Below are 16,923 nucleotides of genomic sequence, written 5' to 3'. Positions count from 1 at the left end.
GCCAGCCAGCCCCCATGTAGTATACAGCCAGCCAGCCCCCATGTAGTATACAGCCAGCCAGCCCCCATGTAGTATACAGCCAGCCAGCCCCCATGTAGTATACAGCCAGCCTGCCCCCACGTAGTATACAGCCTGCCAGTTGCCATGTAGTATACAGCCAGCCAGCCCCTAGTAATATACAGCCAGCCCCCATGTAGTATACAGCCAGCCTGCCCCATGTAGTATACAGCCAGCCTGCCCCATGTAGTATACAGCCAGCCATGGGGCAGCCAGCCAGCCCCTAGTAGTATACAGCCAGCCCCCATGTAGTATACAGCCAGCCTGCCCCATGTAGTATACAGCCAGCCATGGGGCAGCCAGCCTGCCCCATGTAGTATACAGCCTGCCATCCCCCATGTAGTATACACCCTGCCTCTAGTAGTATACAGCCTGCCCCCCCAGCACTTAAAAAAAAGAAACTTATATATTCACCCTCCGATGCTCAGCATGGCTCCTGGATGTCGGCGTGGCTCACCGATCTTGGAGCGTTTTCTTTCTTCCCTGCGGCTCGTCTTCTTTCTTCTGTTTTCTTTAACTGCCGGCATGGACGCGGCCATGTTTTCTTCCAGCAGTCGCATACTATGACGCAGCCGCTGCTGACGTCATAGTATGCGCCAGCCAGCCAGAAGATAACATGGCCGCGTCCATGCCAGCATTTAAAGAAGACAGAAGAAAGAAGAGGAGCCGCGGGGAAGAAAGAAGAGGAGCGGCGCCAACAGCGGGGACATCGGGGAGTCGAGTGGGGCATCGGGATGCCAGAGGGTGAGTATATAAGTTTTTTTTAAAAAATAGACTTGTGTATAAGCCGAGGTGACGTTTTTCAGCACATTTTTTTGTGCTGAAAAACTAAGCTTATACACGAGTATACGGTACTTTAATGTACGAGCTGGCCAAGGTGTAATTTTTGCGTGATGAGATGATGTTTTGATGACAAGTTTTTATAAGTAGAAAAAAAATTTACATTGTTCATTTGGAAGTAGTTTTCACAGATGGTATATTTGTACAACTTAGGGGCGCGTTCCTTTATGCACTTTTCTAAGAAACATCACAATTTAGAGAAAAAGAGTTTTAATAAATATGTAAATTAGCCAGAGTCACTCAGACTTGCGTCACCTGAGCGGCTCTCGGCATCACTTCATTTATGCACGCCCCACTCCTGCTCGAGGTCAGAGAACTAGGGCATGGAGAGTGCGGGGTGGGAGCTAACTCCTAGTTCCTCGTGTGGGAGCCGGCAGGATTAGCAGTGTAGGCATGCCTAAATGAAAAGATGGCGATTCTGATAGGCGCTCAATTTACATAATTAAAAAAAATATTTTTCTCGAAATATTGTGCTGTTTCTTTACTCACTAAGAACATTTACACTTCAAAAAGGAACTTGATGGTAGATGTCCTTTTAAGGATGCAAAGAGATGTAGTTGGTGGAGGTGGTGAAATGTCCTCTTTAAAACGGGCCATTATAGTATAATTGATATTGCAAAGGACTCTCTGTGTGTACATTTTAAAACACTTGTCCATGTCAAATAATTCTTCATGCCCAGAGCCTTTAGTGCCAAAGGGCACCATGGCACTTTCACACTTTTACTGTAAAATGAACATTGTTGTTTGCCAAAGTACAATAGTTGCAGCTGCTTTGTTAACATTGCCAGCCGACACATTTTAATTGAGAGTTTATTTTACATTTTTGTGACAGGCTGTAACTCTGTAACTTCAGCACAGATGTAATGTAGTTCAAATATTTTTTAATGTATCCTTATCAAAGCCAAAATGGCACAATTGTATAACAAATGCAAAAAGCCAAGTGGAATGTGTTGTGTATCAGATGGAATGAATGTTATTTGTTTGTAATTATAGACATTCTTTCCAGAATGGGAGTTGAAAGACTTTAGCTAATGGCTTGGCTCAGTAGTTAAAAGCACTGCTACTAGAATGATAAAGCTGTGTCTCTTGTTAATGATTCTGTTCTCAGTATATAATTTTGTGTAATATAATATTATAATATAATATTGCACTCTTTTCAATATTTCTTTTCCATTTCGACCAAAACACCCTGTGGGCACTGCTGTCATGAAAAGGCACTTAAGCAATGTTTGGTACAAGCACTGTGGGGGAAACACAAGGAAGGGGCATACATTTTCCTTAATAGTGGACTTTGCACCTCTCCTGACATGTCCATTTTACTCGATAATTGTATTCCCCATGAAATAATAGAACACACAAGAGATGACAGAGATGGCTTGTCTGTATACAGCTCAAAAAAATACCTTAAAGTCAGCAGGAGATCAAATAAAATGTAACATTTATTAGGTATGCAGTAAAAATTCAGAAGCATTTTTTTCCCTACTTCCTCTTTTTGCCTTTCCTATGCTATTACATGGTGTGCCATGACATTTATACATAAATTTAAAGCAGGGTGTTACCAGTAGTGGATTTGTCTCCAGATTCATAGGGGGACTGTCATGGCTGGTCCCGCGACCCATGTCTCAGGTCACGGGCTTCCCAGTGTGCCCCCGCTCCGCGGCCAATGCACTTACCCGTCCCCGCTCCTGCTTCCGGGTCCTGGAGCGTGTGCGTGCGTCCCTGCGTGCTAGGATGCATGCCGACTTCTCAAGATTTAAAAGGCCAGCGCGCCGTTAATTGGCACTGGCCTTACCCAGAATTCTATTTAACCGAGCCTCTCCCCACACACCCTGCCGTGCTTATGCCTTTGAGAAAGCTGTTTCCTGTGCCTTGTGCTTGTGATTGTATTTCCCGTTGTGACCCTGGACCTGTTCTCAACTTTGCTCCTCCGCTGCCAGCCCTGACCTCTTGCTTCATCCCTGACCTTGAACCACTGCTTTTACCATCTGCCTGTCCCCGACTTCGAGATTGCCTGCTGAATCTGTACCTTGACCTTGGGTGCCAACGCAGACAAGTCGAGCCTGTGGAACGACCTGGTGGTACCACGCTGCAGCAAGACCATCCTGCTTTGTGACGGGCTCTGGTGAAGACCGGGTGCCACTTAGATTCCGGTCCCAGGTGTCGGCTTGTGTCATTGTCCGTGGTGATCCAGAGGATCAACTATCTCTGATCCTGACAGGGACATTTATCATTGCTTCTACGCAGTTTTCTGGCATAGATGCACTAAAATAACTGCAATTTTGATTATTCTTGTGACTATGCCACCTCCATGCCGAGGGGTTCTCAAGGGCCGCGGCCACCGGTGGTGTGGGCCAGCACAGGGCATTCCTGCCCTGTTTCACTTGGTGCTGTGGCTACCTGACAGAGACATCAAGAGGTCTATGCCTCACACACAGGGGTTGTGTGACCTTTATCATATGCCAGCTCACAATCTTCACACATATCATAAATTCTCCCCACAGCGTCTGCTTAGAGTTACCTATTTTGAGGCTAAATAAACATGAAAGTGTTCAGTCCCTTCATCCTAGATGTGGGGAAGGGACTCCAAACATCAAAGATAGCCCTACTTCCATGCAGAACAACATCCCCTGACTATAAATAAAGCAAAAATATAAACTCACATTTGCTGTAATATTACTATTTCGGACACTGTATCACACACATCATGATTACTCCAAATTATCATGAGTACATAAATAAAGACATTGGGGCACATTTACTTACCGTCCCATCGCGATCCCCGCTGTGCGTTGTCCGACGAGGATTCGGGTCTGCCTCGATTCACTAAGATCGTGCGTCCAATTTCCAGCATGTGTCGCTTCCCCCACTGAGGTCCGCCTGAGTTCACCTTCTTCTTCCCGGTGCATTTCGATGTCCACGTCCCCGGGTTTGTGTCTCACGCAAGCCAGCGCCGATGCGCCACAATGTGATTGCGTGCACCAAAAACCTGGGAAAAAAGCCCGAAAACACGACGAAAATTTGGTGTTCGGACCCTTAGTAAATGTGCCCCGTTGTTTTGTTATAACATAATCAAATTACCTTTTATCCCTTCCACTCCCTCCCCTGGTGGTTGACGGCTATCCCTAAAGTAGAGAAACAAATAAACTAATATATTCCTAAGCTGCTTAATATCCATACTTCAATCATCCTGTATAACTCTGTCAAGACATGGTCTCTTGGTTTCTACTCCCTTACCCACTTCTTTCTGCTGCTCTGCATACAGCATCCTTCCCATTCTTTTATCCCGGGTGTATTTTGGTTCTTCCAGTTATACAAAATTAGTTTTTTAGCCATAAACAATCCCTTCATTGCATAGAGCACACCACATGACGAACCCATCACCCCTATTTTGGGGCCCAAAATACAAACTTTTTCATTGTAACGGAATATTACATCCAAATATTGACTTAATTTTACTTACAACCTTAATCCAATAGACGTGGAGTTTAGGGTATCACCCAAGCATATGCACAAGATCCGCATCTATCAAGTTACAGCACTTTTCATCATTGTTTTTTTGGGGGGGATTTAATTGCTTCATTGTGTAGTGTACTCCATGCATTATGAATATCCGAGAGTGGTTCTTTTGACCATAGAGCAGTGAACCTTTTAGAGCAGGGGTCAGGAACCTTTTTGGCTGAGAGAGCCACATATTTTAAATGTTATTCCGTAAGAGCCGTACCATATGCACATGCCCCCCAGTAGATAGGTAGTCCCAGTCTCACGGGTGCCCCTGCAATCTACGTCTCGGATCGCAGGCAAGCCCGTGCCCCTCTCCATGGTGGCGCCCCTTTCCGAGTTCACTTAACTCTTTCCGGCTCCTATCCCAGCTGGCCAGCGCACGCGCGGCGCCACTCGCAGATTTAAAGAGCTAGTGTGCCGCTGATTGCCCTTGCCACTTCCCGGGTTCCTATAAAGACCGGTGGCTCCCAGCATTCCCCACCGTATCTTAATGCTTCATGCCTATGAGGAAGCTTTCCACAGTGTTTCCTTCCCAAGTGTTGACCTCCCATTGTGACCCCAGACCTGTTCCGGGGTCACACACATACAGCACATACTCCCAGTAGATAGGTAGCCACAGCACATGCCCCTAGTATATAGGTAGCCAAAGCACATACTCCCAGTAGATAGGTAGCCAGAGCACATGCCCCCAAGTAGATAGGTTGCCACAGCACATGCCACCCCCAGTAGATAGGTAGCCACAGCACATGCCCCCCAGTAGATAGGTAGTCACAAAAAAAAAAAATTAATATAAACTTACCAGTGCCCCCTGCAGCCAGCTCCTCATCGCACCCATGTTCTTCTCTTTGACCCAGGATCAGACGATGCCGGCGATGACGCCTGGGTAGTACAAAGGACGTAGGCAGCGGTAACATCGCTCCCTGTGTCTAGTGATCAGTCTAAGAGACACACAGCAGCCATCACTATTTATTAAAGATCTGTCTGAGAGCCAGATGCAGCCAACAAAAGAGCCATATCTGGCTCCCGAGCCATAGGTTCCCTACCCCTGTTTTAGAGGTTTTAGAGGTTTAGAGACCGAGTGCCCAAACGACAACGAGTACCCACTTCGTTATTACAAAGTGCCAACATGGCAATTTCAGTAACAATTTATAGCTTCCTGCTCTGTCAGAGCTTTCAATCGTATCAGTGTCCTGATGACACTGATACAGTAGAAAGAAATTCTGTGTATCATTTTAGCTGTCCTCCAGTGTCCTCTGATCAATAAGAAACACAGGCCCTGGATCCATAGCTCTAATGGTCACCCAGCTGTTTCCACACCTTCTCTCTCCTCCAGTTGTCTCAGATCCAAGATGTGTTTTAAAATAGAACAGAGCACTGAACGTCCTGGATTTCCTTGGACTGTAGGAAGAGGCTTGAGTCCTGTTTAGTAAACTCTGGGCTAGGGTGACAGCCTGGGTGCAGACACAGAGATTGCTCTGTGTGCCACATTAGGCACCCGCGTCATAGGTTTGCCACCAATGCCAATAGAGAGTGAATGATTCCACTCTTCAACATAGTCAAACACCTCTTTCTTCCTTTTCTCAAATCCTTCCCTAGCGGGGGGATCTATCATGCTTTTTGTTAATATTTTATACACCCGGTACATTAGACCCTTTTCCCCCAAATTACAATCAAATAGGGTACTCAGTGGAAGCTCCTCCTCTATGAAGTTCCTTCTTTATAGGTAATTTTACAAGCATTTCTGAGTTGCACATAAAAATACCAATCCCCAACTCTTATACTGAACTCCCCAGCCAGATCCTCAAAAGTTTTCAGACCTTGCTGGTCCATAACTTGGTGAAAACACACACCTTTTTTTGCCAGAACTTTGAATAATCTAATGGTTCTAAGTTCCTAATTGTAAATCCCCAAAGTGGTGATATATTTTAATATCCTCTATAATTTATTTTAACTATACTGTAGTTTTTTCCCAAACCCACTTTAGTAATATGAACATAGGAAACTGTACTTGAATTTTGTTTAAAAACACTCCAGTTTCCAGTAGCAACCATATATTAAAAACATTCGAAAAATTATAATTTTTTTCCAGTGTATATTTTACCATGTGAATATCGTGAGCCACCATATTTTGCCATTGTGCTGCAGTAAGATGTAAAATCTGGGAGGGCGAGTCCTCCTTTGTCTATATGCGAGTATAATTTAGCTAAAGCTAAACGTCCCCTTTTACTGTTCAACAAAAACTCCCTCAACAGTGCATCCAATATACATCCAGGTTTGCTTGGTGTGACCGCCAGGCTCTTTTATAACAAAAAGAGAATCTGAGGTAACATTACCATTTTAAAGATTACCAGTCTGGCTGCCATTGATAGGTAATTTTTTTTCCATATTGATCATTTCTGTGGAGTTTTATAGATTAGGGGCTTAATATTTTGGGCAATATAGTTATTTTAGTTATTACTAACTACTATCCGCAGATACTTAATTTTGTCAACCACTGGAAGTTGGTCTATGACTTGAACAGGTGCACTTTTAGGATCCAGGGGAAGACAAGCAAATTTATTCCAATTTATACAAATATTATGTGGTGTGTAGTATTATGTATCTACCTAAAGAGTCAACTTTAACTTCTAGCTCCTAAAAACAAACGTTGATCAAGATACTCACATCTCGAGCATATGCTGAGAAAGGTGAGTTATAATAGTGGCCCAGCCAAGCTTTACTCAGACTTTTACATGTTTCCTCTAACAGTGGTGCGTTTACTGGAAGCAAATCACCTCGGGCCATATGACCAACATAGATCAAAGATTGCCCATTGCTTAAACTTATCATTCAGGCCCTGCACATTCCAAAATAGTATCTTAACCATACAAATTTTTATTAGGAATGTACATGAGTGTTCTATCACAATACAGCACATCAAGTAATTCAGCCTTCAACCGCCTAATCCACCCCAAACCCTCCTAACCATTGTCCAAAGTTACAAAACCTTAAACTCATCCTGTAGCTGGAGTAGGTATGACCAGATTTTCAAAACTCTCTCAACCCATTCATTCGCTTCCACAGAATTTTCTAAAAATATTGACTTTCCCTCATGTTTTAGCTTTAACTTTGCTGGGAGAGATATTGAGTATAGGATCCCTTTTTCTTTTAACCTTTTTTGTGAGGCTAGCATAGCTGCGGCGAACATCCTCCAAAAAAGTAGATTCCAACCAGTGTGAGACAAACTTGGTAATGTCACTCCCCTCTGATCTGGGAATCCTACCATTCATAGATTATTTCTCCTAAAGCTATTTTCTAATTCCAGAAATTTCTGCTTAAATCCCTTCTCATTTTTTTTCCAGTGCCTTAATTGTTAAACTCTGCAGCTTGATACTTCACTCTCCCCACTCTTGATTCTGCTTCTTCAGTTTGAACCTTAAGTTTATTTGTATCATCTCTTATAGATATTATTTTTGATTTCGAGCTACCAATTTCTTTTAGAACATCACCAACTGCAGTAAGGCATTGTGATAGCTGAGTTGATATATCCTTAAAAGAGATCTCAGACTCTTGATCCTTCCCTGGCATCCACATTGCCCTCCATATTAGATTTATCTAGAGACCCCTCTTAAAACTTCAAGCGCAGCCACCCTCAGAGATTGCAGCCAATCAGGGTAACCGTAGACATCAACCAAACAATTTTCCTAACAGTAAATGTACCAGTCCCTCTAGTACAGCAACAGAACCCAATCACATATATAGTACCTAAACTCACATATCTAGTTGCGCTTCAGGATATGATAAACCCAGCTAACACCAGATTGAGGATATGTAGTTAGTGATAAATCTGCACACAATTACAATTAATAATTATTATGACTGTTATGCAATTTAATCACTAGCCACAAGATATAATATACCCAACAAATAAATACTTAGTCCAAGGAATAAACCGTGACTGATAGCAGCATTTAGTAGAGCGATAACAGTTAGTTGTGGTTTGTTGAAATTAAACAATTGAAAAGCTGATCCTGGGGGAAAGAAGTTAGTTAACTGTTGATAAATACTTAGGCCAAGGAATAAACCGTGACTGATAGCAGTATTTAGTAATGCGATAACAGTTAGTTGTGGTTAGTTGGAAGTCGGTGGTTGATTAGTCAAAGCTGATCATGGGGGGAAAAAGTAGAGATTCCAGTGACACAGTATGAAAGGTGTAGATCACTTTCCCAAGCCAACGTCTTCCCACCACAGGGGCTGCAGTCTCCAGGGCCAGATTATAGGGGGAGGGGGCACCCACCACTTTGCCCTTAAAGGAGTTCCACCAAATGTGGGCAATCCAGGCGGTCGCATGACCCTCCGAAACGCCCATAGTATATTTGAATCTGTCTGCCTGCCAAAATGTTGGTGATATAGGTGGTTGCCATAGACCATCAGATGTGTACTAAGATGGCAGCGCCCTGCCGCTGCCGACGCAGAGTGTGACGTCACTGCACAGCCATCAGCAGGGCGCCACCATCTTAGTACACCTCTAGTGGTATCATGAGCTTGGCGTGCATCGGTGGAATGAAGGAAGATGAGTAAAATTTTATTTTTTTTACCTAGGACTGTATGGGGGATGTATACAGTTATATTGGGCTGTATATAGTTATTATAGGGGGCTGTATATAGTTATTATAGGGGGCTGAATATAGTTATTATAGGGTAGCTGTATATAGTTATTATAGAGGAGCTATATATAGTTAATATGGGAGGTTGTATATAGTTATTATAGGGGGCTGAGTATAATTATATGGGGACTGTGTATAGTTATAGGCGGCTGTATAAAGTTATTATAGGGGGCTGTATATAGTGATTACTGGGGGCTGTATATAGTGATTACTGGGGCTATATATAGTTATTACTGGGGGATGTATATAGCGATTACTAGGGGGGATGTATATAGTGATTACTGGGCACTGTATTAAGTGATTGCTGGGGGAGCTGTATATAGTGATTGCTGGGAGGCTGTATATAGCGATTACTGGGGGAGCTGTATATAGTGATTACTGGGGGAACTGTATATAGTGATTGCTGAGGAGCTGTATATAGATATTACTGGTGTGATTACTAGTGATTAATGGGGTCTGTAAATAGTGATTGCTGGGGGGCTGTATATTGTGATTCCTGGGGGCTGTATATAGTGATTGCTGGGGGGGCTGTATATAGTGATTGCTGGGGGGCTGTATATAGTGATTCCTGGGGGCTGTATATGGTGATTGTTGGGGGGCTATATATAGCGATTGCTGGGGGCTGTATATAATGACTTATGGGGAGGCTGTATATATTGATTGCTGGGGGGCTGTATATGTTGATTGCTGGGGGCTGTATAAATTGACTGGTTGGTGAGAGCTGTATATAGTGATTACTAGAGGAGCTGTATATAGTGATTACTGGGGGGCTGTATATAGTGATTACTGGGGGAACTGCATATAGTGATTGTTGAGGGGGGATATATATAGCGATTACTGGGGGGCTGTATATAATGATTTATGGGGAGGCTGTATATAGTGATTGCTGAGGAGCTGTATATATATATTACTGGGGGCTGTATATAGTGATTGCTGGGGGCTGTATAAAGTGACTGGTGGGTGGCTGTATATATTGATTGTTGGGGGCTGTATAAAGTGACTGGTGGGGGGCTGTATATATTGATTGCTGGGGGGCTTTATATATTGATTGCTGGGGGCGGTATAAAGTGACTGGTGGGGGGCTGTATATAGTGATTGCTGGGGGGCTGTATATAGATATTACTGGGGGCTGTATATAGATATTACTGGGGGCTGTATATGTTGATTGCTGGGGGCTGTATAAAGTGACTGGTGGAGGGCTGTATATAGTGATTGCTGGGGGGCTGTATATAGTGATTGCTGGGGGAGCTCCATATAGTGATTGCTGAGGGGCAGTATATAGTGATTGCTGGGGGCTGTATATAGTGATTGCTGGGGGCTGTATACAGTGATTACTGGGGGGCTGTATACAGTGATTACTGAGGGAGGTATATAATTATTGCTGGGGGGCTGTAAATAGTGATTGCTGTTCAATGGGGGCCCCCACCAGATTTTGCGCCCAGGGGCCCCCACCAACCTTAATTTGGCCCTGGTGGTCTCCACATAGTAGTATAGGCCTTACATTCAGCAAAACATGCTGCTACATACTGCGGAATTCACGCTTCTGCATTTAACAGTAAAAGACGGCGGAACAGCAAGAGTTCTATTCGCTTAGGGAAGTTTGAATGATAATGCAAAAAGTCATATGGTACAATGCAGTGTGATGCAGAGTACGTCAGAAGCCATAAGCCACTCCATTAAACAACTTGCGGCAGCCTTCCCACAAAAACTTTGGGGGCCACTTAAGGTGCAGCATGTGACCAAAACTCCGCCACGTGCCTCCGGCAGGGCTTTGTGCACAGAAAGATCCAAGGGAGAGATGGCTTAGGGCGGTTTACACATTTACTCCAGTAATCACGCTGCACGCTCCGTGCTCCACCCCCAGAGTGTTCTATCCATGAAACCACACAGTCTGGGATTCACAAACCTGGCATGTTGGTGTGTTTTAAGCCTGTAGAGAACACAGTCTTTCAACAATTGAACTGCCAACACCCAGTTGTCAATTTATTCATAGATATTTAGGATGCAAAACAGGAATAGCACAACACAGGGATTTAATAGAAACTACAAGTATTCACTAAAAGAGGCATGTTAAGATTTGTGAAATAGTTTCATCTGGGATTCAGACCGGGTTATAAAGTGATATGTACAGTCATGGCCAAAAGTTTTGAGAATGATACAAATGTTAATTTTTACAAATTCTTCTGCATCAGGTTTTATAATGGCAATTTGCATATACATATACTCCAGAATGTTATAAAGAGTGATCAGCTTAATAGCAATTAACTGCAAAGTCAATATTTGCCTAGAAAATGAACTTTTTCCCCAAAACACATTTCAACTTCATTGCAGGCCTGCCTTAAAAGGGGCAGCTAACATCCTTTCAGTGATTGCTCCATTAACACAGGTGTGGGTGTTGATGAGGACAGGGCTGGAGATCAATCTGTCATGATTGTAAATAAGAATTACACCACTGGACACTTTAGAAGGAGGCTGGTGCTTGGCCTCATTGTTTCTCTTCTGTTAGCCATGGTTATCTCTAAAGAAATACATGCATTCATCATTACACTGCACAAAACTGGCCTAACAGGGAAGAATATCGCAGCTAGAAAGATTGCACCACAGTCAATCCATCGCATCATCAAGGAATTCAAGGAGAGAGGTTCCATTGTTGCCAAAAAGGCTCCAGGGCGCCCAGGACCGTCTCTTAAAAGTGTTTCAGCTTCGGGATCAGGCTACCAGCAGTGCAGAGCTTGCTCAGGAATGGCCGCAGGCAGGTTTGAGTGCATTTGCACACACTGTGAGGCGGAGACTCTTGGAGCAAGGCCTGGTGTCATGGAGGGCAGCAAAGAAGCCACTTCTCTACAGAAAAATCATCAGGGACAGACTGATATTCTGCAAAAGGTACAGGGAGTGTACTGCTGAGGACTGGGGTAAAGTAATTTTCTCTGATGAATCCCCTTTCCGATTGTTTGGAACATTTGGAAAACAGCTTGTTCGGAGAAGACCAGGTTAGCGATACCACCAGTCTTGTCTTATGCCAACTGTGAAGCATCCTGCAACCATTCATGTGTGGGGTTGCTTCTCAGCCAAGGGAATCGGCTCTATCACAGTCTTGCCTAAAAACACATCCTTGAATAAAGAATGGTACCAGAATGTCCTCCAAGAGCAACTTCTCTCAACCATTCAAGCGCAGTTTGGTGATCAACAATGCCTTTTCCAGCATGATGGATCACCTTGATATAAAGCAAAGGTGATAACTAAATGGCTCAGGGAACAAAAGAGATTTTGGGTCCATGGCCTGGACACTCCCCAGATCTTAATCCCATTGAGAACTTGTGGTCAATCATCAAGAGACGGGTGGACAAACAAAAACCAACAAATTGTGACAAAATGCAAGCATTGATTGTGCAAGAATGGACTGCTATCAGTCAGGATTTGGTCCAGAAGTTGATTGAGAGCTGCCAGGGAGAAATGCAGAGGTCTTGAAGAAGAAGGGTCAACACTGCAAATATTGACTTGCTGCATTCACTCATTCTAACTGCCAATAAAAGCTTTTGTTACTCATAATATGATTGTACTTGTATTTCTGTATGTGATAAAAACATCTGACAAACACACATAAACCAACAGATCATGTGAAAATATATTATTTGTGTCATTCTTAAAACTTATGGCGATGCCTGAAATAGCTGCATATGGCAGTTAATCTAATGATTTAGGACATGCCATACCTCTGTCTGTATTCAGCCTCTATATTGTATTTATAATAAGAAAGTGAGGTCCGTTTGCTAGGTCAAACATTTTCTATGTTGGTAAAGCCTAAAATAGTTTTTTTCTGCTACAGGCATACAGCTGTTGCAGTATTCAAGATCACACCTTATGTTGTCTGTCTATAATATTTGGGGACAAATACAAGTTTAACTTTCAGGAATGTCAGGGAGCTTCATTGTAAACATTTTAGACATAATGGGGCATATTGATCGCCCCGCCGCTGCAAATTCGCAACCCGATACAGCCTCTGCCTCTTGATGTATCGGGCTGCCAGCAGTGCAGCGTTTATACTACGCCAGGCAGGGCCTGGCGTAGAAAAAACCGCAGCCGGCGACTTTTCACGTATGAAAAGTCGCCGGCAGCAGCGAGTGCGCAGGCGCGGGGACAGTAACGCCCCGTGCCGGGCCACTCCTGTCCGGCCGCACCCCCCGCTCGGCCGGCCGCGCCCCCCCCCCCCTTCACGTCCCACTGGCGTGAAGGTGGCGGATTGGGGAAAATAATCGCAAAAGCTAGCAATAAGCTAGCATTTGCGATTATTTCAGGGCCTCTGCGCCACTGGCGGTGCGCAGACGTCCTGATAAATATGCCCCAATGATCTTACTGGTTTCTGATTACTGTATTGTAAATTGGAATTTCCTACTATGGACATTACGGCATTTCAATTACATATTTCCTAAATATCTGCTAGGTTGGCGTCTGACTTCCTAGTTGCTACCAATGATAGAGGTACCAGGTTCCACTCCATAAAAAGGATATGAAATATGGAAACTGGAGAAGTTACAAATAATTAGTGACATTTAGGGTATAGCTAATGCATGTGTCACAAATGCCTCTAGTGGGAAAACCCCTTGAATTCTGAGAAGTACTATGCTGCCTGTCTTTTCGTTTCTGCTAATACATCTTTATCCTTTCTTTTCTCTGCTGCCTCTCTCTATCTTCTGCATTTTGTTTCTTCACTCTAATCTCTTACATTACTGGTCTCATACTGATATGTTTCACCCATGTGTAACATCTTTTGTTCTCCCTGCCAATTCTTCCAATTCTCTATCCCTTTATCATTGAAATAATTGTGTTTAACTTTTTTCCCCTTCCAATCTTCCCTTTCTTTCCCCCTTCATTATCCCTTCTTGTTTCTTGTATCCACTTTCCCTCCTTGACATCTCTGCCCCTTTTCACTGTCTTTCTGTCTTTTGGGATCACCGGTAGATCCGGATAAACAGAGAAGTGAGTATTAAGCTTGTGATCCTATTCTCCATCTCCCATAACCAGGTGCTTTATTGCCCTGGTAGAGGATAAAACTCTTATATTTGCAAGTTACCATCTTCTCTTTCTATAAATGTATACATTCTAATATGATTTAACTATGAGGAGCTTCCCCAAAATTTTGGATCTTTTCCGCCTACTTTAATCTTTGGTCATACTCAGTCTTTTTACCTTGGCTTATCCCTTCCCTTTGACCCACTATTATGTTAGTCATATGTCCTTACCCCTCCTACCATATTATCCCTGTTTTCCTTCTAATCTAGCTCTGTGCATCATATTTAGTCATCCTTTCTTGAATATACATGATTCTGTTGAAGGCTGGTAATCTGGATTACATACTCATGGACCTTCCAACCTCCTACTGTCACCATAGCTTTTAATTTAGTTTTATAACCTGAGTTTTTTCAACCATTGCCTTCAGACACGAGGAGCTCTTCTTGAGAAGCTTCATCTCAGGAATAGTTCCTAATCTGCTTCTCATATCATCCATAATTTCGTCACTTCTTGCATTCTTTTCTTCAGTCTTGTTTCTGGAATGTTTTTATGTCTGTTTAAAGGTTAATAGTTTGCGGGTTATTTGATACATGCACCATTTGTCTGTCTTCCCCAATCCTCTGTCCCTTCTCCTTTTTTGTGGATTACAGTGCTTGTCAAAATGCATGATGGAAATGTGAGACACTGGATGCAGTTTTCAGTATGTTTACTTTTCTTTTTGTTTTTGTAGGGTTATCACAGATCCAACCACTTTATTGCTACACAAGGTGAGTTGGTTGCCAGCAACATCTCTATATGACTTGATATCATTCACCTGGTCATTTATCCTAGTGATTAGGTAAAACATTTCTTTGGTGTGGTAAAGTTTACACAAATATTTTTGACTATTGTGTGATGTACAATCTAGAGTTCATACACCAACTGGCTGATTTTATTTAGATGCATTAAATACACAGTACTGTACAAAGATTTTAACTAAATTGATCAAAAAATTGATTGTTAAACAAAATACACCTATCAGTTCTTAGGATTCAGTAAATAATTATTTTACCCACCAGTTTTCTAAAGGAACTTGAATAGAATTTTAAGGACCTATTATACTAGCTGATAATTAGCTTACCTATGGAAAAGGGAACACCTGGTTAACCAAGGTTTTGGGGGACGTTTAACAGAAGTGTACAAAAGCAGAACTCTTCTAGTTGACATGGGCAACTAGAATAGTTTTACTTCAGACACTTTTGATAAAATCCCCCTTTTGTTTCTTTGCCAACAACATCTTTTGTGCTACTTGAAAAAATTATGACCCCATGTACACTGAGTATTTGCTCCAGGTGGAATTCAAAATGTTTAAAGAAGACTTTTTACAACCTTTGCCAACCTCAACTCTTCAGATCACAGCTTTCATTTCACGCCATACAAGAAGGAAAGCCTACGCGTTTCAGGTGCACATGGCACCCTTACTTATTGTGCCTAAAGCGCTTGAAATGATACCTTTGTCGAACACCCAGGCCAATGTTTCCTCCCAGTTTTCAATACTTAACACCTGCCCCTGGTTGTACATGTGCACTGGGCATCTTCCCAGTATGACCTGGATCTCCTTTCATTACTTGACACTCAGCCAGAGCAAGAGGGGACATGGTACTGGTGAGTAACTGAACTGTACTTACCACAACCATGTAGTCTGCTCCTTCTTGCATTTACCTTGCTAGCAGGAATGCGCTCACACACACTTCACCAGGCAACAAAGGCACATGTAGTTCTTGAAAATGTGAGCAGCTTGCTAAGCTCCGGTCCTTGGAAGGGGAATAAAAGCTAAGAAAATACTAGCAAAATGGTAAAAAGCAATGATCTACAAGAAGACAAACACATTATTGCTATGTTAGTTTTTGAAAAATACTAAGTAACGGGTATACCCCTTTAGGCATGTTCTTTATTTTAGTAGCTATTAGAGCTTTCTCTGAGGTTTTATAAGGTAACCCAATGAAACTGCTGTAACAGCAGTGTATGTGGGAGGGAAAGGGTTAACATGTTTTTAGATGTTGGCTGCTTATACTGTCACTAGTGCATTAGGTGACATGTTAGAAAGTGACATTTCAAGGGGTTAGATCCAGAATCTGTCAAGCTAATCCATTATTAGTTTTTATCAGGCGGCCAACAACCTTTAAACCTTTAAAATTCTATCAATGTAATTGAATAAATAAGTTAATTGCAAAATTAGCATCTTTATGTAGCTCCTGTCCCTGAACACCAGACAGCAAGGACCTCAGACTGATAATCAATAAACCTGCTGTAACTGGGGCAGATGTGAAAACCTATACTCTCTCTATAATCATGGCTGGCAAGATGAATAAAGGAAGGAAGAGAAATAGTTATGCTATTATTAGAAATAAATGGGCAGAATGTTTGTCAAAACAATAGAGTTCTTTGAATAAGATCATATGACGAAATTGGATGTCATAAGCTTTTTACATTTATGATGAATTTGATATTCATTAGTGGATTCTTAGACCTTGTCAACATTTTGTAATCAGTTAATTGGCTTCTCTATCTCAAAAAAACTAGGATATATTCTTTAGGTAGGTGGCTGATTTTGGACACTTAGCACACTGTTCATCTGACGGAAGTGTTGGCAGCACTCAAGTGAGTGTTGTGTCCCTTTCATTATTTATCTGCCACAGCTCAGCACTCATAGTAGTGGCTAAGCCTGGTATTGCAGCATAATTTACTTAACTGTAATGGGACTACTCAAAGCTTAAATGGGTTGTCCACTTTCAGCAAAGTCTGGCAAATAATTGATATTCTTTGTGTAATGAAAATGTATGCAAATTTCCAATATACTTTCTTTCTGTATCAATTCCTCACTGTTTAC

The 16,923-nt window shown here is 42.5% G+C and overlaps 1 protein-coding gene and 1 long non-coding RNA gene across 8 annotated transcripts in view; one reads left to right on the top strand and one right to left on the bottom strand.

The window, feature by feature from the left end:
• The window catches only part of LOC140118685 (uncharacterized), a 108,766-nt gene that overhangs the window by 4,075 nt on the left and 87,768 nt on the right, over positions 1-16,923 (bottom strand). The window lies entirely within an intron of this gene.
• Positions 1-16,923, top strand: part of PTPRU (protein tyrosine phosphatase receptor type U) — an 83,065-nt gene that overhangs the window by 53,729 nt on the left and 12,413 nt on the right. For 4 of the 7 annotated variants that reach the window (XM_072136887.1, XM_072136883.1, XM_072136884.1 and 1 more), the window contains 2 exons: positions 14,004-14,021; positions 14,785-14,821. In XM_072136887.1, the coding sequence (XP_071992988.1) occupies positions 14,004-14,021; positions 14,785-14,821 (55 nt within the window). The remainder of the gene's footprint in view (positions 1-14,003; positions 14,022-14,784; positions 14,822-16,923) is intronic. The other 3 variants (XM_072136888.1, XM_072136886.1, XM_072136885.1) reach the window with 1 other exon arrangement.

This window comes from Engystomops pustulosus, chromosome 2, assembly GCF_040894005.1.
Source record: "Engystomops pustulosus chromosome 2, aEngPut4.maternal, whole genome shotgun sequence".
Classification (NCBI taxonomy): domain Eukaryota; kingdom Metazoa; phylum Chordata; class Amphibia; order Anura; family Leptodactylidae; genus Engystomops; species Engystomops pustulosus.
This window is presented reverse-complemented; position numbering and strand designations above follow the sequence as displayed.